Below are 24,652 nucleotides of genomic sequence, written 5' to 3'. Positions count from 1 at the left end.
TAGGGTCTGCGTCTCATATCCAGATGACTGGTTTGCTTGGAAATAAATGAAATGCAGTTTACACTTGGGGTCAAACATCATATTTAATTACATAGTAACAGTTACCTGTATCCTCGCTTCTGGCAAGTCTATTTTGGCAGCTAATCTTTCTCTGGCAAACACATCGGGATAATGGGTCCGTTCGAATTCTGAAAGCATATGGATGAGCAGGTTAATAACGAGAAATTATAGGAAAAAAAAAAAAAAGGAACTGTCTCTTACTTAAAATGATCCGAAATCCTTTTAGAAACACACATCTAGCTAAGAATATGAATTTTACTTTCAATAATATATTTACTGCCATTTATACATGCTATACCGAGTTTCACAACTAACGTCTGCAGAGTCCTATACCTGTGGGATACAATTTTACAATTATCTACTTCCTACAGCATTCTTCACATGAGCAGAGTTTTCTCTGTGTCTCCTTTCTATAAATATTTCTGGATATGGACATAAAAATAAGAGGTGGCATATTAATGCGTGTGCAGCCCCCTTAGAGGCCAATCACTTAACAAGCTGGCATGACAATCTTTTCCATGAACCCAACCTATTTAGAATCTGTAGCTCCGTAGAACCTGACAACATTCCTGCTGAATGGCACAGATCTACAATATAGAACAAACATTTGTCCTTAATGGGTAAAACGTTTAAATCTAAATGGTATTAAGGGACACTATAGTCACCCAAAAAAATTAGCTTAATGAAGCTGTTATGGTGTATAGATCATGCCCCACCAATCTCACTGTCTAAATTCTCTGCCATCTTAGAGTTAAATTACTTTGTTTATGCAGCCCTAGCCACACCTCCTTGCATGTGACTTACACAGCCTTTCAAAACACTTCCTGTAAAGTGAGATCTAATGTTTAAACTTATTTTTTTGTACAATCCATTTAACTTGGAATTTTTGTATCTCCTGCTCTGTTAAATACCTTCTAGAGTCTGCAAGAGCCTCCTGGGTGTGATTAAAGTTTAATATAGTGCTAAGAGTAAAGTCAGTTAAGATTAGATTGAAAATAACCCATTTTTTTCATGCAGACTTTGTGAGTCATGACCAGGGATGTTGTGGCTAGAGATGCATGGACAGATACAAGAATGATTTAACTTCTAAATGGCAAAAAATTGAGCAGTGAGACTGCAGGGGCATAATCTATATACACCCAAACTTCTTCATTAAGATAAAGTTGTTTTGTTGGCTATAATATCCCTTAATTGGCATATGTATTCAAGCAAGCACTGACTTAAAGCTTTGTAAATTTGTAAGTTTTGTCTTTTACACTATAAAACATTTTTTACAAATCCATTAGCAGTGCTGATATTCTGTGTAGTGTCTAAGATGATACATTTTATTTACAATACACTATATACTGCTAGAACAGCTCAGAATAATGCTGCCAATTGTTCTATTTTTATTCATTTTTTTCAAAAACAGCAGCAGGGAAATTTTTCTAAATTTTAAGGCCCAACGCGTTTTAAGGCCCATCTTTACGACCAAAAACCCGATCACTCTCTACTTGTACTAATTGCAATAATACAATACATATGTATGCTAAGTAGGGAGATTATGGGCTCTATTCAATAAATAACTATATGTGAAGACTTGCAAAATTTAGGATAATTTAGCCAAGGGGACTAAAATCTTTAAATTATCTAGGTTGGATTTATTATATTTCAACTCCGATATTTTGGCCTAAACGTTGCAGTTTGGATCTCGTCTTATCACCATGCGTTCTTTAGTTAGTTTATTCTTGTTTATTTCTTGTTTAAACTATATTGATATCGATGAATACACACCTTTTTCTAAAGCCTCTATTTGTTCCTGGGTAAACGAAGTTCTGTTTCTTTGAAGCTTTCTTTTCAGTTGAAGTCTCATCTGAGCCTCATCCGAATCTTCCCCGTTGGAGCTGATGGAATTTGTATTCTCCGCCCCTCCTTCTGGCTGCGGACATCCATCTGAAATGCAAAAACACGTGCAATTTAGTGAAGTTAACCAATTCACATTATATTGGGCAATTGTCACCATTATGTTCGAAACAAAACATAGTAATAATAATAAAATATTTTACATAGAAAATGCGTTAACATTTCAGTAGGCTTTTCACATACCCCAAAAGGTTAACATTAATAATTTAGGGGTTCATTCACTTCATAAAAAATCTACTTTTCCACGAATGTCAATGTGGGTTCTCAGGTCGCCCCAATGTTCTATTTAGTAAAAATACCCTTCGTATTCTACTAAAACTCACAAAATAGTACATTTGCTGTCATGGCAATGGATTCTGGGTAGAATAAGCTAGCTAGCTAGTTATTTTCCATAGCAACTTGCTCGTACCTTCACAATGTGAACATTTGTGTTAAAAAAAAAATGTGTTACAAGTTTCCAGTTAGACCAGTTGTATGTAGCAATTAATAAAATGTTAAACAAAAAATATTTAAAAAAAAAACTAAAAATATACTACAGGTTTTTATTTTAACTTGCTCATCTATAATCATTAATTCTAATCAATGAAATGTTCGTAGGTTTGTGGGAAATGCTAATGAAGTCTCAAACCAAGCTTGCAATGTTTAAAAGAAATATTTATCTCGTTTTTTATTTGAATTCTGCACAGTCAATTTCATTTTAGAGGTTCTGAATTTAGAAGTATTGCTATTGTTCTACAATTTTATTCAACTATTGTATGATCCTGCATTTTCCTGACACCTATTACAGAGCACAGTTGTAATTATATCATCACCAAGAGCAGCCTATAATTGCACAAAATGGGAATTTATATTTAGATAAAGGGACTGTCCATTCTTTGTAATATGTTGCTGAAAAGTATGATTTCTTGAAAAAAAATACCATATAATTTGAGTACAGATTGTAGTGACTTCAGTAACTAACTAACCATATACATATCAAATTTAAAGTATATTTAATTAATGCACTGAATATTTTTTTTTAATTTAAAATAAGTCACCGTTACTATCCTATTTATTAGAATGTAAAATATAGATTTTTCTTTTTTTAAAATCTTATTTTGATCATTTATAAAGGTGGGTAGAATGTCACCTCACCCAACCTAAAACAATAAAAATACTAATAAATATTAATAGAAAAGAAATGACTAAATGCAATGGTACTAATGATTACTGCTATTGTAAAGCAACGAGAAATTTGACTTTAGAAAGTATATTATGGATAGTGTGAGCCAATTATTTTAGGGCTGTTTTGAAAACAAATCGCTAAATACTAAAATAAATGAAAAAAAAATACGATTGACGATTGAAATTCTCTTTGCTTGGCAGAAGTAATATTTTCTCTGTTTAAATATGGTGGGAATTGACTTCAGAGTGGGATCATTGCACAATAGTGCTGCCTTCTAAGGGTTAAGAGAATTGTGAGTGAAAGGAATTGGGAATCTTTTCAAACAGTTTAAAAAGGAAGGGAATGTTTGGGGTTTTAAAACATTTCAAACAGTTGGATTCAACTACAGTGGCTAGCATATGGAGGTCTGCAGCACTATTGAGATTGCCACCAACACTTGAATGGTAAAGGGGCTGCCTTTCAAAAAGACACAATACCTTCAGCGTAAGAGAAACTATTAAACACTTGGAACAGGAGGGTTGGCAAACTTTCGTGGGCAGAATTTTGAAGACACAATCAGAGAGGCCTAGACAAAAGGATTCTCTTGAAGTTTGTAGAGACCTACATTGTGTCACAAGGGGTCCAGTCAACAGACTTTGCAATGAAGTATGTTAACCTTTATGCTCTGTCTATCATTAATCACTGTCCTCAGAGTTGGCCTACTCATAGCTATATGGGATTTTTTTTTTCTTTAGGACCAGAGGGGGAAAATAACACCTAAATTTGTCAATGGGGCAGCTCCATACACTCTCAAGCTATTTACACAGCAGCATTAGGAAGAAAGTGCTCACTTAAGATTAGCTAAGCTTCATCTCACATATTAGCCTAAAACTTCTATTTACTCTTCCAATCTGATGTGTGGCGTTTGGAGTGTTTTGGTGGCAAAGTCTAGAGTGGGTTTAATTGATTAAGTGGGCTGTGATACTCTCAAGAGTTTTTTTTCTCAACACAATATAGAAACAGGTGGACATTAACTTTCACATTACGAGGGGATGACATGGAGAGGGGATCTATTTACTAAACAGCGAATTGTGGGGACTTGTCAACAGACTTGTAAAATGTAGGACAAAAAAGAATGAGTTGGGAAAAATGTGATTTTTTTTTTGGATTTTTTTTTGCAGTTCTGAAATTAAATCCTAAATTATTCTAGTTTGTTCACAAGTCACCAAAACCTTTTAGTGATTACACTCCAGAATATCATCACGTAGGCCTATGTAAGCTTTTAGGCCATAAATGTAAAAGTATAATTGTAATAATGCTTACTGGAATAGTAGTTATAGGCATTTGGGTGGTTGTGTGGGAACCCTGCTTTTATTATTATTATTATTATTATTATCATTATTTTTTATCATTATTATTATTATTATTATTATTATTATGTTTATCATTATTATTATTATTATTATTATTATTATGTTTATTACTATCATTATTTTTTATCATTATTATTATTATTATTATTATTATCATTATTTTTATGTTTATCATCATTATTATTATTATTGTCATTATTATTATTATTATGTTTATTAAGAAATAGTCACATTACATCAGATATATCTAACATGATTTCAGAGGTGCAGGTGTGAAGATATCTGTGCATTTATATGGAGATAAATTAATTTATATAAAACAGAACATAATATAAGGGACTCTAGGTCTTTTTCAGGCAGCATGTAAATGATTCAATTTAATGAAAGCTTGAAATCTCACTATTTAACAAGAAAAAAAAAGAATACAATTCATGGCAAGATTGTGATCTATGTATTAGTCAGAGACTAAATGGTAATGTACAAAATCATTTTTTTATTTTTTTTTAAATCCAGTCCAGTCACTCTGAATTACTGACCCAAAAATGTACAGACTGGGTCTCTGCTCACCTTAAACTGCTGTTTAGTAAATAAACCCTCTAGTTAAATACATTCCATTGCTCTCATGGAAATAGCATGAACCCCTTGCTGCCAGAACTGGTCCCAGTACTAGAGGGGTTAATCTAGCCACATCAATAAAACAGGCCTATAGTCTCCTTTAACCCTTTCAGGATGTTTTGTGACATGAGATAATGCCAGTGTGTGGAGTTCTCATATTGAATTACAAAAAATCAACAACCAACACTCAATGAAGATCTTTTTTAAGGTCTGTATATAAACTCTGAGAGAGACTTGCTCAGTCCCCTGTCCCTCCCTCCAGTCCTAATCCCTAAAAGGGAGAGTGAATGTACTCGTATTATCCTATAGCCAGACCATCTGACGCGAACTGTGGGATTTGGGGATGAAGGGGGGGGGGGGGGGGGGGGTGTGACTCTGAGAAATAAAATCATTCCTGGGTTTCTTAGTGTCTCAATCAGTGAAGCAGAAAACAAGCAAAAGCAAGGAACGAGTCCTGCACATTTCAGCTGGGAGATGGGATCAAAACATGAGAAGCATCTGGTGAAAAGGGAATTTTTGTTAAATCCTATAGAGGGCTTTAGTCTTATAAGAGAGGAAGAAAGAAAAAAAAAGATGAGAAAAAGTATTTTAGTGATCTCTAAAACCACTAAATCGCTGGAGAATTTCCCCCCAGACCGAGATGTCTCTTTTTGTCCTGTCAAGTCTTGTGTGTCAATTATTGCAGCCATTGTTGCAATGGTGTTGCTAATATTGGGACCATACTTGCTCCCTCTGAGACCTAGCCCTTACCTTATGCTTTCCTGAGTAATGGCTCTACAGCTCTGGCAACCATTCTGGGCAACAAAAAGCACATTATTGGGAGAGAGGAATAGCATAGGGGAGATCCACCAGGATAAATTCCATATTTAGCAAATTAACCCTTAAATAGATTTTTTTAAATTAAAATGTAAAATTGTGTGTGATAGGAATTAGCTTTTTGGATTATATTAGTGTGACATCTCATTGTGTAATATTATGTAGAAATAATAATATATCTCTAATTAACATTTACTGTTTCAATTTAATTACAATATATATTTTATATTTAATTACATTTAATTCCCATTTTAATTTCATCATAGATAGTAATAATGAAGTACGTTTAATTGTAGAATACAACAAATATTCACTATATATATTTATCGTTTGAGCAGAAATTATATTTAGAAATTAGAAAACTTTAAGAATGAACCGAACTACGAATTTAATTGTCAAATCAAAAGGGCAGTTTTCAATTTACCTTTAAGTATAAATAAATAAAATATTATTGTAAAATGAATAAATAATTATTGTAAATATATTCACAAAAACTATATTATTAATTCTACCGAAATCGGCTTGATTAAAAAAAAATAAAAGACACTGAACATAAAAACACTGGTTTGATTTCCATATATTAAAGAAATCTGGTAGTTTATTACAGAATCGGCTCAGCCGCCAACAAACCGAATATAATGGAATTAGGAAAAAAAAAGATTATTTTTCCCTCTGGACAATTTGAACAATTTTATAAAAAAAGTCACATCTAGCAGTTATTCAATAACGTGCGGATTGTCGGGAATTAAAGGTGAATTCTAAATTAATTTGAATTGGGGCCGAAAAACCAAACAGGAGAAATTCTACAAATAAGCCATGGTTTCCGTTCGGCTGCTATAACGTTACATTTTATAAATCACCGAATTTACTTAGAATTCACAATAAATCCTTAGCGAATTAACCCCCAATACAATTCGATAATGTCCTCATCCTTCGGTCAGTGAGGGTTTAACGTGGAAGTGCTCACTTAATAAATTCGCCCATGAGATTAAAAAAAAATAAGATGTTTTGACCCTTTCGGTGCCAGTGGAGCAATGGTTGAAGACTCCAGCACCCCAGGGGTTAATGGTATCCAAGGGTTTTTAAACTTAACCTATTTATCTTCAGGGATAACCTGCTTTTCTGAAACATAAAGTCTCATATAAATTTATATAACTGAATATCTCCATTTATGGACAAAGTGAATGAGGACACAGTGTTGCTCTGACAGGCTGTAACACACTTAACACTTTAATTGCCGGTCTGGCCTATATTACTCCTGGGGACCAGTGATCAGCGAGTCCAGAGCCCATTATATTCAGTATGCTGTCTGATACAGTCAGTTTGCAGAGTAGCAACAGTTCTGTCGATTTGCAGATTTCCCCCCAACTTTTATCTCTTTGTTTTTTCCTGTTACAAACTCGCTATTTAGTAAATAGAGCCCAGCATGGTAAACCGGAAACAGTTACCATCTAAATATCACAGTCTAAAAGACTGATTGAGATTCACAGAACATGGAATGGAAATTCTAAATAGAATGTGAGAGAATGCATCTCTCTCCCTCTTTCTCCCTCACTCTCTGTCTCTCCCTCCCCTCTCTCTCTCTCTCTCTCTCTCTCTCTCTCTCTCCCTCTTTCCCTCTCTCTTCCTCTGTCTGTCTCTCTCTCCCTCCCTCTCCCTATCTCATTCTACCTCTCACTCTCTCCCCCTCTCTATACCCCTCTCTCACTCTTTCTCTCCCCCTCTCTCTATCCCTCTCTTTTTTTCTCCCTCTCCCCCTCTCTCTCTCTACCTCTCTCTCTCTGTCTCTCTCTCTATCCCCCCTCTCTCTCCCCCTCTCTCTCCCCACTCCCCTCTGTCTCTCTCTCCCTCCGTCTCTCTCTCTCTCTTCCTCTCTCTCCCTTTCCCTCTCTCTTTCTCTATCCCCACTCACTCCCCTCTCTCTCTCTCTCTCTCACTCTCGCTACCTCTCTCCCTTTCCCTCTCTCTCCCTCCCTCCCCCCTCTCTCTCTCGCTCTCTCTCCCTCTCTCTCTCTCCCCCCCCCTCTCTCTCTCTCTCCTATTGATATACAATGCGACCTTGCAGTATTGTTGCTGTTTGAATGACCTGTTAGTACCTACACACTGTTACAATGTAACCCCACATACCCTGTGAGTGTGTAACACGTTGTATGATGTATGATGTCCCATTTATCTCTGGAATATCGCACTGTCGCAATATTATCTCCCCACACAGCTCCCATGTTAGTGAATAGGCAGCCCTGCCCTGCCCTGCCTGGGGCCCCCGGTATCCAGAGATGGGCTGACACTTTGTATAAGGATCACCTTCCCATCTTCCAGGCTTCCTATATTGTTCCTAATCTTAAAACCCTGACATCTCTAATTGGCAAGCAGGGCCGTATCGTGTCCAGAGGTCTCCTGTGAAACGTTTCTGCAGATGTCCCATCCAACTAGACGCTTATTCATGTCTCCTTAATGAGAAACAAAACGATCTCTAATGAGCAATTACATAGCGACAGAATTGTTCCCATAACAAATTCTTGTGTGTGACAGAAACATCCATTGTGGGAGATATTGGGCTTCCTATTCGGGATCCCTCGTAAAGCTGGCCAGAGACAGGTTCAGACTATTGCACCTAGTCTGGGAGGAGGGAGAGGGGGGAGGTTAATAGCCCCCTCTCCTGCCCCCAAACTGTTCCACTGTTACAAACATAACAAATATATAGTTAATGCCAAATATTGGCAGAGATTAGTAAATACAGCTCTCACTCTGCGAGAGCCAACAGCTGTCAGTGAGAGCAACATGTGTATCTGCTAGGAGTGAGACTTCAGTATTACCTCTCAAATATTACCCTACAGGGGAAGGTGAGATATATTACCCCAAAGGGGAAGGTATAATATATTACCCTACAGGGGAAGGTATAATATATTACCCTACAGGGGGAGGTGTAATATATTACCCTACAGGGGAAGGTGTAATATATTACCCTACAGGGGAAGGTGTAATATATTACCCTACGGGGGAGGTGTAATATATTACCTTACAGGGGAAGGTATAATATATTACCTTACAGGGGAAGGTGTAATATATTACCCTACAGGGGAAGGTGTAATATATTACCCTACAGGGGAAGGTGAGATATATTACCCCAAAGGGGAAGGTATAATATATTACCCTACAGGGGAAGGTATAATATATTACCCTACAGGGGAAGGTGAGATATATTACCCCAAAGGGGAAGGTGTAATATATTACCCTACAGGGGAAGGTATAATATATTACCCTACGGGGGAGGTGTAATATATTACCCTACAGGGGAAGGTGAGATATATTACCCCAAAGGGGAAGGTGTAATATATTACCCTACAGGGGAAGGTATAATATATTACCCTACAGGGGAAGGTGTAATATATTACCCTACAGGGGAAGGTGTAATATATTACCCTACAGGGGAAGGTATAATATATTACCCTACAGGGGAAGGTATAATATATTACCTTACAGGGGAAGGTGTAATATATTACCCTACAGGGGAAGGTGTAATATATTACCCTACAGGGGAAGGTGCAATATATTACCCTACAGGGGAAGGTGTAATATATTACCCTACAGGGGAAGGTGTAATATATTACCCTACGGGGGAGGTGTAATATATTACCCTACAGGGGAAGGTATAATATATTACCCTACGGGGGAGGTGTAATATATTACCCTACAGGGGAAGGTGCAATATATTACCCTACAGGGGAAGGTGTAATATATTACCCTACAGGGGAAGGTGTAATATATTACCCTACGGGGAGGTGTAATATATTACCCTACAGGGGAAGGTATAATATATTACCCTACAGGGGAAGGTGTAATATATTACCCTACAGGGGAAGGTGAGATATATTACCCTACAGGGGAAGGTATAATATATTACCCTACAGGGGAAGGTGTGATATATTACCCTACGGGGGAAGGTGTAATATATTACCCTACGGGGAGGTGTGATATATTACCCTACAGGGGAAGGTATAATATATTACCCTACAGGGGAAGGTATAATATATTACCCTACAGGGGAAGGTGTAATATATTACCCTACGGGGAGGTGTGATATATTACTCTACAGGGGAAGGTATAATATATTACCCTACAGGGGAAGGTGTGATATATTACCCTAAAGGGGAAGGTGTAATATATTACCCTACAGGGGGAGGTGTGATATATTACCCTACAGGGGAAGGAGTAATATATTACCCTACAGGGAAAGGTGGGATATATTACCCTACAGGGGGAGGTGTGATATATTACCCTACAGGGGGAGGTGTAATATATTACCCTACAAGGGAAGGTGAGATATATTGCCCCACAGGGGAAGGTGAGATATATTACCCTAAAGGGAAATTGTGATATAATACCCTACGGGGGGAGGTGAGATATATTACCCTACAGGGAAATTGTGATATAATACCCTACATGGGGAGGTGAGATATATTACCCTACAGGGGAAGGTGCGATATATTACCCTACAGGGGAAGGTGTAATATATAGCCCCACAGGGGAAGGTGCCCCACATCTACTGGTCCTGAGATACTGCCCTCCAGCTATAGGTACTAATCTATTACACCTACACCCATGGGGCATTATATATTAAACCTACAGCTTTGTGGCATTATATATTACAGCTATAGCTAATACTACACTGCAGGACCACCACAACAGCAGGAGAAATACTGCCCCATTGGAATATGGCTACTACTCTATCCATCGATTCTATCCACCCCTTGTACAGAAAATAACCCTCCCAATCTCCATATGCATCCTGATAGATCTATCACCAGAAAATCAACACTGCAGTCTATTAATGACATAATCATTAGAAAAAACAACTGCAACCCCCCACCACAAATACTAATATTCAGATTCTGCCCCCACTGCTCCAGAAATAGAGAGAGTGGCTCCCACCAACAGATACTACCCCACTTCCCCAACAACAGACATACTGCCCAGTGCCCACCACCCTTAGCAATAGGCATACTGCCCCAACAAAAGACACCCCAGAGGTAGAAATACTGCTTTACTGCCCCAGCAATAGGCATACTGCTCCACCAACCCTTCAGCAGAGATAGTGCCCCACAATACAGCCAAATAAAATCTGCACCCACCCTCCACCCGACCACCACAGCAATACAAATACTGCACACAATTACCCATCGTACCCCACCACCACCTCAGCAATACAAATACTGTCCCCAATTATCCACAGTACCCCACCACCACAGCAATGCAAATACTGCCCCCAATTATCCATAGTACCCCACAACCACCACCACCACAGCAATGCAAATACTGTCCCCAATTATACCCCCTAGTCACCCACCACCACAGCAATACAAACACTGCCCCCAATTACCATCGTACCCCACCACCACAGCAATACAAATACTGCCCCCAATTACCCATCGTACCCCACCACCACCACAGCAATACAAATAATGCCCCCAATTGTAACCCACCACCACCTCAGCAATACAAATACTGCCCCAATTACTCCTATAACTGCCAGTACTCAGCATATAGTGCCCCATTAATGCAATGTTAATACTATATTACTCCTGATACACTGTCACTCTCCCCATCGCACAAACCCTGTTACAGTATCGGCCGGTAAGACCAAACATCGCCTGAAACAGTGCGAGCAGACTATAATATTTACTAAGGTTCTATTGATGATTTTAAAATGTTAATTGAAAGTGGTGTACATTGTGTTGGTGAGAATAACTGGCTACATTTACTTGTTTTTTTACTATTATGATGATGATTATTATTATTATTATTATTATTATATTGTGTGGGTGCATATCTGATCTGTTGTTTAATCACTAAATCTATTGTGTATTTGTCCTATGTGTAACTATAACGATATAAATCATCGATATAAATCATCGATAAATCGGTTCAGGCTGACAGACAGACAGACTTCCTTTACATTTACCGGCTGCAGCCGAACTAAAGATACATTTATATCACAAAATTAACTCACATTGGAACTTACTGCATTACATTTTTCTATTTAACACAATGATATGATTTATATTAATTATTTACTATTGATTTATATGCAAACAACACAATGAAAAGCAGTGGTAAATTATCTCTAACTATCTATCTATCTATCTATCTATCTATCTATCTATCTATCTATCTATCTATCTATCTATCTTTCTCTCTCTCTCTCTTTCTCTCTCTCTGTCTCTTTCTCTCTCTCTGTCTCTTTCTCTCTCTTTCTCTCTCTCTGTCTCTTTCTCTGTCTCTCTATCTCGCTCTCTCTCTTTCTCTCTATCTATTGTCTATCGATCTCATGAGAGTATAAAATTTACAGCATTTCTCATGGTCTGCAATTATTTATGGTAAATAAAGTATATAAAATATAAGCATAATATAATAGATATAAAACATATTAAATATCTTTGTACATTATATAGTGCGTGTACAATACACAACAATGTCCTCTATCTATCTATCTATCTATCTATCTATCTATCTATCCATTATCTATCTATCTATCTATCTATCTATCTATCTATCTATCTATCTATCTATCTATCTATCTGTCTATCCATCTATCTATCCATTATCTATCTGTTTCTCTCTCTGTCTGTCTGTCTCTCTCTCTCTCTGTCTGTCTATGTATCTGTTTCAATGCTGGCCCTCTCCTTCCCCCATACCAGTACAGTATACAGATAGCCCATGTATTTACCCTGTGTAGGCTGACCTGGCACTGATGTGCCCGGGTACCACCCAGGCCGGGTACCCCAGGTGCCAGTCTGCCCATTCAGCATTCTCAGCTTGTCATACATGCCATCTGCGCCCATCTGTTGCTTTTCGCTCGCCAGGTTGCGGAGGACTCTGTTTATGGATGATACCTGTAAGACAAATCGCGATAGCTCCAGTCATATCGCGACATACAGCAACCGCAAAGCGGCCCCTAGGGGCCCAGCTACCAACTCTCCTGCTTCCTTTCAGCAAACTCAGCCTCAAAAATGGCATCATAATAATATTAAATATTAATAATAACAACAAAATAATAATGAATATTAATAAGAAAATAATAATAATAATAAATCATGACAATAATAATATTCTATAGTCTTCATTTATTTGCATTTTAACCCATTCATTCATAAACAATTTATCTACCACCTAAAATATGAATTAATATCTTAAATATGCTGTTGTCATTATTATTATTATTATTATTATTTGTATTGTTATTATTTTAACCTTTTGAGTGCCAGAACCAAGTCCAAGGCATTGCAAAGCATCCTAAAGAAGAATTAATGCACATTCCCCAGCAACTAAGTATCAGGTTCCGAATCACAAGGATTCTCTGCTAATACAGGTTAACCCTTTCTGTTCAGTAATACAATACAAGAAAAAATACCTGACTTCCCCATTCCTGTAGACTCTCCCCATGATCCTCCCTCCCCCCCCTCCAGAAGAGGTACCCCAATTCCTAGAGACTCTCCCCATGACCCCCCATCCCCCAGGAGAGGTATCCCAATTCCTAGAGACTCTCCCCATGATCCCCCCAGGAGAGGTACCCCAATTCCTGGAGACTCTCCCTATGATCCCCCCAGGAGAGGTACCCCAACTCCTGAATTGAGTATATCCCCATTAATCCCCCCCCCCTCTCCCCCAAGGAGAGGTACCCCAGTTCCTGGAGACTCTCCCCATGACCCCCCCCCAGGAGAGGTACCCCAATTCCTGAATGGAGTATCTCCCCATGATCCCCCTCCTCCCCCCCCAAGAGAGGTACCCCAATTCCTGAATGGAGTATCGCCCCATGATCCCCCCCACCCCCCCCCCCAAAGAGAGGTATCCCAATTCCCGGAGACTCTCCCCATGACCCCCCCAGGAGAGGTTTCACTTACACTAGGTATGTTGTCGTTGGTACAGACTCCCTCAGACAGCAACCTGTCTCGAATTTCCCAAGCAAAAATGGATGGGCACTCCCTCTTATACTGAGCAATCTTGCTAACCACCTCTGGCGTTGCAACTCTAGGCTTACTGCCCCCGATTGCCCTGGGTCTGATGGATCCAGTCTCGTAATATCTCCCCAAAATCTTACTCACACACCCGTTGGACACCTGAATAGAGAGAATGACAACAAATCACATTATTAATAATTTCAAGACAGTGATACAATGTTATAATATGCATTAAACAATGACAGCTTACGTTTTGACTATCCAGTACTTGGCCTTTTGCATCTGCATGGCTCTATAATACAAAAATATACCTTAAATGGTATGAGAACTTTTTCTTAAAATTACATTTTTTTTGGCCCTACAAACTAAGAAATATATAAATCTATATAATTAAAAAAAAACAGATAAATTATATATATATATTATTATGACTTTAAAAAATGCCAACGGCTTAGCTAATAATTAACATAATACAGAAAATATATATATATATTATACTATACTAAATTTTATGAATTTCATAATGAGGGCGATTATTTAAGAGCCACACCATACAGGGATATGCTTTCAGGCACAGGGAAACACTTAGTCATGCCAATTACTATGCTATTACAACAAAATCAAATAAATAAAACAGCTATTACAGTGCCCTTATAAAAGCGTCTATTTGAATCGCTACATATACATTGTTTAAGCAGATGTATATTGTTTTTCAAACAGATGGAACAATATTTATTCTGGTAGAATGTTTACAGTGTAAGTGACAGATGGGTTGCAACATTGTAGCCAAAGCTAGTAAGGGGAGTTTGAAGGCACTAAGCCTGTTCACCTGGAGTATTCTGGAGATATCACAAGGTCTTGCTCCACTGTGAGCCAGCTCAACAATTTTTTGTCTGGTAGAATCTGGCAAAGGTCTACCGTTCACAAACACTCCACCAAGCTGGTTAACTCCACTGTGACCTGGGGACAGAAAGGATTTACATGCTTGGGATGCTACTGAAACTTCACACAGCCAAACACCCATCCAACCCATTGCCACCACTTTCACATCCCCCTCCCCCCCCCCCCAAAAAATAACAATATTAATACAAAACAATAACAAAAATAATATTAATCACAATAAACTAAAACAGAAATAAAATATAAAATACAAACTAAAGGCAGCACAACAGACACAGTAGCTAACGAATTGCCCACATTATAAAACCAGACTAAAAAGCTTAAATATTTACAAAACAATCACAAAAAAATCTGACCAAACGATATTAACTCCAAACCATAAAAAAGATCATCATTAAAAAAATCTGACTAATTTTCTTAATTTATTCCTAATTCAGAACTGAAAAAAAATCACATCCTCTATAATCCCGTCAATTAATACAATCCAATATTTAAGAGCATTAAAAAAAAAAAATTCTTCAACACATTTTTTTTTTTATAGCAAACAGAAATATAAATATATATTTTTTTCCTTTCAAGGGAAACGCCACAATTTTCCTATTTCAAATTACCCCATCAGACGAAGACTGAAGAGATGGAGATATAGGATACATTGTATCTCTGGCCAAACCCCACTATATGTCACTAACAGATCAAAATAATACCAGATCTGTATTTTAAGATCTTCTAGTAATCTGAGGCTAATCTACTTTAACCCATTTTATAAATACCATTAAATTCTTCTGCAGACATTGCCTTATGATGCCATCCCTTTTTTGGTGAATGCCTTAATGAGTTATTAGCAGTTAGTTGATTAAAATCCCCAACCTGAAGGTTCAGTTCCAGAATGTGTTCCCCTGGAGAAGAGCTGACTGTGTTCTCAGACTGCTAATACATCCACTTGGAAGAGCTCTGGCTTCTTAGCAATAAATAAGCTCCAAATATAGAAGAGGAGGAAAATATGATGAGCCTCCCTGACATTTGTCTTTAAAAATAAAACTAGATGCACGTCAAGTTTGAGTTTAATTTCTGGAAATAGGCGGAAGTCGCCCCAGATCATGCATGGAAGGCTAATTGAAAAGATCAGTGGAAGTGCTAGTGGCAGGCTTGTCACTTCGTGACAGTCCTCTGCTTCTGCAAATTGCATCGTCAGGACAAATGGTACCAATGATAAAAAAAAACAAAAAAACGACCCTCTCTGTCTTCATTTGGGTATCACTCAGATACAATCTAAGGGTGCTGCAATTTTACTTCAAGGGGGAAAAAAACAAAAATAAGAAAAAAGAAATGATGGAGCTATAGGGGGCAAGATGGGCACAAGGCTGGGGTGGGAGAGGTCATCAGAAAAAGGATACAAAGTGACACTCGTTAACTTTATTTTTACAATTCATATTATGGTTTATACATTCTTTATATTATTACTATTTTTTCACGTGTTGTTTTTGGTTTTAGCAGATTTGCTATGATAATATATCATTTTAGCCTGACACCCCTAGTTTCAAGGTGACCCCTCTCTCTCTCTCTTTCTCTCTCTCTCTTTCTCTCTCTCTCTCTCTCTCCTCTCTTTTTTTTTTCTTTTTTCCCCAAGACTTGGAACTTGTGATTTTTTTAAACAGAATTCTAATTCTATTTATGTTTATTTTACCCAATAAATTCGTGCTGTTTTCTATATGTAGCGGTGTGTTTATTGAATAAGATTAATTCCCTTGCTGTCTGTTTTCAGATTACAATGGAGGGTAAAACTTCTCTCATTAAACATCTTTAAAGGCTTGTCCACATATCAATAAATATTCGGAGTCTTTAGCTACAATGTGGCTGCTGTAGGGAGCTGTCAGCCTCCCTATCTCTTGGAATGTCATTGGTGAAGACTATTTATCAACTTAAAAATGACATTGACAAAAGCAAAACTAAAATTTCACTTAAAAGGTTAAGCCTTAATCATGATATAATTTCCCCTGGGAGAGCGGTAGATCTCTGCCCAGTGGCCATGATTAGCCTCCTTGTATTGTACAACTAGTCATCTAATAAGAGAACATATGGTGTCAATTTGAAAGCTCTGAATCTATATACACACAGGAGTTATTAACACAAAGGCTGGAGAGCCAGTGTCGACCTTTACACTAACCCCCCAAAAAGTCTCACCCAAATATTATTATGTAGGTTTTTGAAGTGGAGATCACAAGGCACCTTGTAATGGCATTTGGAGCTGGAAGCGGCATTATGCCTGGTTTTAGCTCTCAAATAAAGACTGTTCTGGGTTTGTCATTGATAGATCGACGCCTCTCTACTATTAACCATTTCTCTGCCAGGGATACATTTCTGGGGGGTTTGTTTGTTTTTTCTTGTTTTTTTTAGTGAACATATATTTTTCGTATTTAATTTTAATTTTGTTTTTTGCTAAAAAAAAAAAAAAAAATAATAATAATTTAAAAATCTACCTATATCTTATTAAAAAAATATCTAAGAATATAATAAGGTAAATATCGAATTGGAAATTTTAGGTGGAAAAAGAGGAATGAAAAAGAAAAAAAAGGAGATTTTCATTTTAATAATAATAATAATACAAAAAAAAATGTAACCTAAATTCTCAGACTTGTCTGTGAAGTCATTATAAGTCACTGACGCGGATTCCATAGACAGGGAGTTGTGGAGAATTGACCAGGGATTCGTAAATATAATGCCAAATAGCCTAAATTAAAAATAAATAAATGAATTCTCCAACCATGAAAACGAGATTATAACAATTCCTGGCCAGTTCCTGGTTCAATGTACGAGTTTCACAGTTTAGTTATTATCTCATAAATGATGGCTGAACGTGATTAATGCATTCTTTCTTGCTAATAATTATTATAAACACAAACAAATATATATTTTATGCTTTAGTTCATTTTTTTGAAATAGTCAAGGAATTTTAAAGTCAAAGTTATTAACATTAAAAGTTGATTTTTATGAGAATTTCTAAATGTAGCCAGCCCCCCTTCAGATACAGAGTACAATGTGAGCTAATTACTTCCTGGCGATTTATATCATTTCAATAGATATTTACAACGCATATAAAATCCTCTCACACCGGGTGGGATCGGTAAAGCATCGTGTACAATTCTTGCACAACCCTCTGGCACCGAACAAAGTTACAGTGGGGAGATTTAACCAAATAATTCCACAATAATAAAATAGCCTCAAAGGAAACCCAACTCGCCTATTTTGGTGTCAAATGTACCAATCAGCAGAATTCTCGGTTTAGTTAAATACAGGGTGTACAAAGCACTGATCTAATGGGAGAGATGAGATTGTGACAAAGTGCGTCAATGGCGCATAATCTGCACATCCTGTTCGTACATTAACGTTAATAAATCATCTTCCACACACAGCTAGAGCATCAGGATTAAATAACTGAACGAAATGAGAACCTCCGCTTTCTGCACTGTTACTCTGCTATTTATTTATTTATAAAATATTTTACCAGAATGGATACATTGAGATTTCTCTGGTTTTCCAGGGTCCAGTATGTCATTTAATGTGATTTCTATAAATGAACAGAATAAATGTCTGCACCATGAAATGATTTGTATTTACAGCAGAGAGCGTCAGTCTCTCCAAACACCATGTGTGATATGGATGGAACTATCGCACATGGATGATAAATATTAATTACTATATATCGCTATTTTAATTACTGGAGATATGGAATAACGTGAATGTAATACACAGCTTTATTTTTGAAATTTTGAATGACGGTCTATGGGGACAGAGCGTGTACTTCTGAATACAATGAATCACCTCGTCGTATTTATTAAATATCGATAGACACTATATGAGTATACAGCGCTGCTCCACACAACTCTCGCAATATACTTATTATATATTTACACACACACGCACACGCACACGCACACATATACATACAGACAATAAGAGTTTACATTAGTATATATTTTATAGTATATATATATTTACACACACACACACACACATATATAGACAGAAAATAAGAGATTACATTAGTATATATTGTATAGTGTATATATATTTACACACACACACAAACATATATATACATACAGACAATACGAGTTTACATTAGTATATAGTGTATAGTATATATATTTACACACACACACACTCACACATACATACATACAGACAATAAGAGATTACATTAGTATATATTTTATAGTGTATATATATTTACACACACACACAAACATATATACATACAGGCAATAAGAGTTTACATTAGTATATAGTGTATAGTATATATATTTACACACACACACACACACACACACACACATACATACAGACAATAAGAGATTACATTTGTATATAGTGTATAGTATATATATTTACACACACACACAAACACACAGACACAAACATATATATACACACATACAGACAATAAGAGATTACATTAGTATATATTGTATAGTGTATAGATTTACACACACACACACACACACACACACACACACACATATAGACAATAAGAGATTACATTAGTAGATATATTTACACACACACACACACACACACACACATACAGACAATAAGAGATTACATTAGTATATATTGTATAGTGTATAGATTTACACACACACACACACACACACACACACACACACACACACACATATAGACAATAAGAGATTACATTAGTAGATATATTTACACACACACACACACACACACACACATACAGAGAATAAGATATTACATTAGTATATATATTATACAGGTAGTATAGTATATATTGTATATATATTTACACATACATTCAGTTTTATGAATGTGAGTAGGTATTTAATGTTGTTACATTGTAACTAGTAATTAACCCTGCCAGTCCCATGTAGGAGAGATAGATATAGGGGACCATAGCAGCAATATAAAAACCATCAAACTCAGTCAAACCTGATTAACACACTATGGACCTGCAAGGACCATGACCCCGAGGACATCTCCAGCACACAATCCGAATTAAACACAAAAACAACTATTAGCTTTTTAAACCAATGGGGACCATAGCAAGGACCTTCGGGACCCCATCTGAATAATGTTCCCAAACATCTCTCTCCAGCCCTGGCCTCTATAGAGTATTAGGGACCATCAGGTAAATCACAAAGCTCAATGTATCGATAATCTCTTAGATCTCCAAAAAAGTGATACAATTTCACAGTAACATCTCTCAATATATCGAAATCACAAGTAATTACTCACTGTTTTGCATGTTGAAAAGTTGCAACCAAATCCCACGTGGCAGTTCTATGGAATTCTATTAATAAATAACACATTTTCCAATTAATTAGGAAACTCATTTAAGGCCTTGACTGAACTCGTACCCACCCCCTACACACTCACACACACACACACACACACACACACACAAACAAACACGCATTCATACAAAAACACACACAGAACACACTCACACTGATACACACACGCACTCATACAAAAATACACACACTCATACACACACAAACACGCACTCATACAAAAACACACACACACACACACACACACTGATACACACACAAACACGCACTCATACAAAAACACACACACACACTCATACACACACAAACACGCACTCATACAAAAAAACACACACACTTATACACACACAAACACGCACTCATACAAAAACACAGACAACACAGACGGGTAAATAACTTATAATATCCGGTGTATTTCTAAATGTCGAAAAGACTATCCATGAATAATATCAGACTAGAGATACAACAGATCTAAACTAAGTTTTTTTAACAGGAGACTCGGTGAAAACAAACAAAAAAAAAAAACAAAAACAACATTCTAAGCACAAATATTTAGAAACTTGCCTGAAATCTGTGTTTCTCTTCCCAAAATGTCGACTCCACACCAGCATCTGCTGGATGGCTGTTAGTGTTTTCCCTCTACGATAAATAAAATTAAAAGTATATTTAAATTCGCACATTTCACACGCACGCACGCACGCACAACCACAGACACAGATTTCATTCGCAAGTTATTTCTGTTTTTGAAAAATAAATAAACAGAAATAAACATATAAACAAAAAGATACATATTTACAATTATGGAGTAAATACTCAATCCACTTCCTGAAGCTCTGACTCCTAATTAGGCTGTAAGACAGGTCAAAGAGCTAAATATGTTTGTTTGTTTTTTAATCAAAGTTTGTTTATTGTAGAATAATTTCTTTATTTTTTCAAACTCTTCAGTTAAGTTTTTTTTAATGTCGTTTAGCTCCTCTATTTTGGACTCTACATTGACACACGCTGTCTATCTCAACTCAGTGCCTCAGAAAGTGAAAACAGGAGGGGGGACAGCACAATTACACAGAATGTTCACAGTGCTTTTAGTGTTTTGTTTTGCTTGTTTTTTGTTGTTTTTTTTCTTTCAAACTTTCTTCAAAGTAGGCGAATGCTATTAAATACACTCAGTAACTTACACACAGCCCAGCAGCAATGTAACTCACTTTTTTCCCACTGATTATAATAATCGTGACCCAAAGAATCTTTAATAGTGGTAAGCAAAGTCATTTTTTTGTTATAAATTTCTGCAGGCAATTGTGTTACTGGTGTGGGTTGTTAGGGGTTGTAAAACTACACAACAGCACAGTAGGGGCACCCAATTGGAAAGAGACAATTACAATAGCGAAAGCATTGAAGAGGGTTGGTAAAAAGGAGAAGAAGAAAAAAAAAAGAAAGAAAGAAAAAAAAAGAATGAATTGAAAAGAAAAAAAAGGGGTGATGAAATAATGAAATAATCAAAGGCTCAAATTTCTCCCCAAAACAGCCATCCTGACTCTTTTATGACAGCAATGAATATCATTTTGTTTTTCTCTAAGCTATAAAAATAAGATTTCTTCCCATTTGTAGCAATCTATTTTAGAATTAAGTAATTCATTGCCCCCCCCTCCCCTTTTTCTGTAATCTCACGTACCCCCCGCATCAAACTAGCATTTGTCTCAGCATGTAGACAACATCAAGTAAATACTACTGCAATGGTTAACTGCAGGATAAATACCACAGTATACTTACAGTTAACTCAGAGCTGCACCCCATTAAAAGCCATTTCTCTGATTAATTTTACTGCACAGCACAGAACTGTTTCAAATCCTCGTGTTTCATTAATTGTTCTACAAACAGTAGCAAGTGCATTGTAAACACATACAGAGCCTAGCCATGCATATCGTTCTGCAAGAATTGTCCCAAACCCTCAGACACCAGCCTTTACATCCTTAATCTCCCTTATAACAAAATACTTAATCCAGTCTGAACATACAGTGTGCAAAGAGAATATATTCTGCCTGCTATTTTAACAGAGACACACTCCCTCCCCCCCAACTCCCTACACCTCCAGAAACTGTCACAAAATGTAATAATCACAGTGATCTATATAGTGATCAGACATCCCTGTAGATTTGGCCAAAATAAATCGTGTATCTGTGCACCTTGACTGATCACTAAACTACATTTTGCTGCTTCTAACACACTGGCTTTAAAAGCAAGGCCTAGATTCACAGCTACCCCATTCAACGTGACAAATAACTTTGTTTATCTCGTATCTGGCATAGATAAACAATATTTGTTAATAATATAAATATCGAAGACACTGTAACATGGTGAGTGACATTAACTTCAGATTATTTTTTACTTAAAAAAAAAACAAAATAATACATTTTAATTTTTTTTGTAAAAAAACAAAACAGAGATTTCATTAACATTTGGAGTGCTATATAATGGCAAACATTTCCCCATCTCTCTGGCCACGAGAGTGTTAAATTAGCACATGGCGTTGCAGTCATTTATGTATTCCTTCATTCATTAGTTTTGTGTTTTTAATAGTTTGTAAAAGTATAATTTTATAATGTAAAGATAAACTGCAAAACACCAGTGGTGTGAACATTCTGCGACAGTAACTGTAGAGATTTTACATAAAGCACTTCCTGATTGTTTTGAAGGAAAAATGTAACTTTTGGTTTTGATTGTTTCTTTATAAACAAAATGCTAAAAAGTATACAAACAGCTAGTAATGTCCCCATTTTACTCTAGAACATATAAATAGATATGTTTCCATTCACACTTTTAATATGCTGTCAGTACAGATGACATATTTTTTAAAGACAAGGCAATATTTGTATATTTTAAAAAAATATTGACCCTTTCTTAATAAGAGAGATATGGGGGTGGGGGAGGGGAGGGGGCTTATAATTCGAATTAAACTTTCTAGGAAACATTGTTATGTTTGTCTGTTATTGAAATCACTTTAAATACAGTGGTTCTAAGGCTGGAGTTTAATATGTTCAATGTTTACAAATAAAATTAATGCAAGACACTGATAAAAAAAAAAGTGTAACTAAATAATTAAATAAACTAATGCATGATATTTGGGAAAATTTAAATAAAAAATGGGAAAAAATATATGATAGTAAATAGTAAAATAAAAGGAGATTATACAAAAAACCACGTGCTTCTCATTAAATGAATGATAAAATGTAATGCAATTAATATATATTTTTTAATTTCTTATCCAATCTGCAGAATCCAAGGCTCTGCCTTAATAACCCCCCCTGGCCCCTATGGAAGTATAATGCGTTATATAGTAACACCATCGTTAGAATTCAGTGATCCTAAAAGGACAGGGGGTAATGTGGGGAGCTTACAGCAGCTCACCCTGCTCTATACACCCAGCTGGTTAGAGAATAACTGCCCTAGCATTGCAGACGCAGAGTGTCCAATTCACACATACACTAATCAGCAGCCATAGGACTCTGCCAAGAGCACACACTCTATAGGTCCAGTAACACTATACACCCTGCTATGGTTTCACAATAAACATCAAAAACCAGTTTAGCTGCCTTTGTGCTTCAGAAATCTATCACAGCCAACTACCAGCATCACCACACAACCCTCAATGTTCCTTTCAAATGCCACAAATAATAACACACACAAAAAATAAACACAAATAAACACAGCACAAATACAGAAGCATGCAAGAAATTAAAATAAAATGTGATCAAGGATGGAATGTGTTCAGGAAGTGCACCATTGCAAGGAAGGGAAATAACTCACCTGTGTGAAACATTTTCTTGCTGTCAGGATCCTTTGAAGAATAGTTAGTGGAGCAGCTCCGATAAGAAGCTGTTGTTGTTGTGTTGTTGTTTTTTTGATTGTCTCTCCTCTTGGTTTTTTTTTTTTTTTTTAAAAAGAGTTTTGTAAGGGAATAAAGCGGTTTGTTGCTCCCAGAGATGATGAGCCCTTGCTGGGTTTCTGAGGGACAGACAGAGATTGGCAGTGAGAGGGGCTGTCACTGTATCACGGGAGAGGCAGTGTGTGAGTGCAGTATACAGGCACAGTGCACACCTAGAATGATGATTCCAGTGTTATAATGTATGTGTCCCTGCTCAATGTGCCTCGCCTCCACAGTTCTTTTACTGGCCCATTAGCAAAGCATGACCTCAATCATCATCTCCTAGCAAAACACTTCCTCCTGCTACTTGAACAGAGCGGGAACTGAGGCTCAACCAGAGCCTGCTTTCAAACCCACTAATCACTCCTCACATGCAAATGCAGTGCTGTGACTTACACACAAAATATTGCTTTATGCAAAGCACTGGGGCTAGCCTGCCATCAGTCTATTGGCTGCCCTATCCCATGCCTGGTTCCATTGGCTCTGCTATTTCATTAGGAATACAGTTGATTGTTCAGTGCTAAGATTTTTTGGGGTCATTTTCATGGATTCTCCCTCTCTCTCTGTCCCTTTTAGCCACTCACAAATGTGTGTGTGAGCCCAAATTGCAACACTGTATTATTTTTTTTAAATTAATTTATTTTTTTCAT

At 36.7% G+C, this 24,652-nt stretch overlaps 1 protein-coding gene across 5 annotated transcripts in view; it reads right to left on the bottom strand.

Moving 5' to 3' along the window:
* The window catches only part of PAX6 (paired box 6), a 29,322-nt gene extending 4,920 nt beyond the window's left edge, over positions 1-24,402 (bottom strand). Inside the window, exons 1-9 of one of the 5 annotated variants that reach the window (XM_063438549.1) lie at positions 23,885-24,402; positions 20,648-20,722; positions 20,025-20,079; positions 14,698-14,828; positions 14,119-14,160; positions 13,812-14,027; positions 12,653-12,803; positions 1,834-1,992; positions 106-188 (exon numbers count right to left, since the gene is read on the bottom strand). In XM_063438549.1, coding sequence (XP_063294619.1) covers positions 106-188; positions 1,834-1,992; positions 12,653-12,803; positions 13,812-14,027; positions 14,119-14,160; positions 14,698-14,828; positions 20,025-20,034 — 792 coding nt within the window. In that variant the 5' untranslated portion in view covers positions 20,035-20,079; positions 20,648-20,722; positions 23,885-24,402. Of the gene's footprint in view, positions 1-105; positions 189-1,833; positions 1,993-12,637; positions 12,804-13,811; positions 14,028-14,118; positions 14,161-14,697; positions 14,829-20,024; positions 20,080-20,647; positions 20,723-23,884 lie in introns of all 5 variants that reach the window. The other 4 variants (XM_063438548.1, XM_063438551.1, XM_063438550.1 and 1 more) reach the window with 4 other exon arrangements.
* Positions 24,403-24,652: the final 250 nt, after the last annotated feature.

This window comes from Pelobates fuscus, chromosome 12 (assembly GCF_036172605.1).
Source record: "Pelobates fuscus isolate aPelFus1 chromosome 12, aPelFus1.pri, whole genome shotgun sequence".
Taxonomy (NCBI): Eukaryota; Metazoa; Chordata; class Amphibia; order Anura; family Pelobatidae; genus Pelobates; species Pelobates fuscus.
The sequence above is the reverse complement of the archived record's forward strand: the minus strand, read 5'-3'. Positions and strand labels throughout refer to the sequence as shown.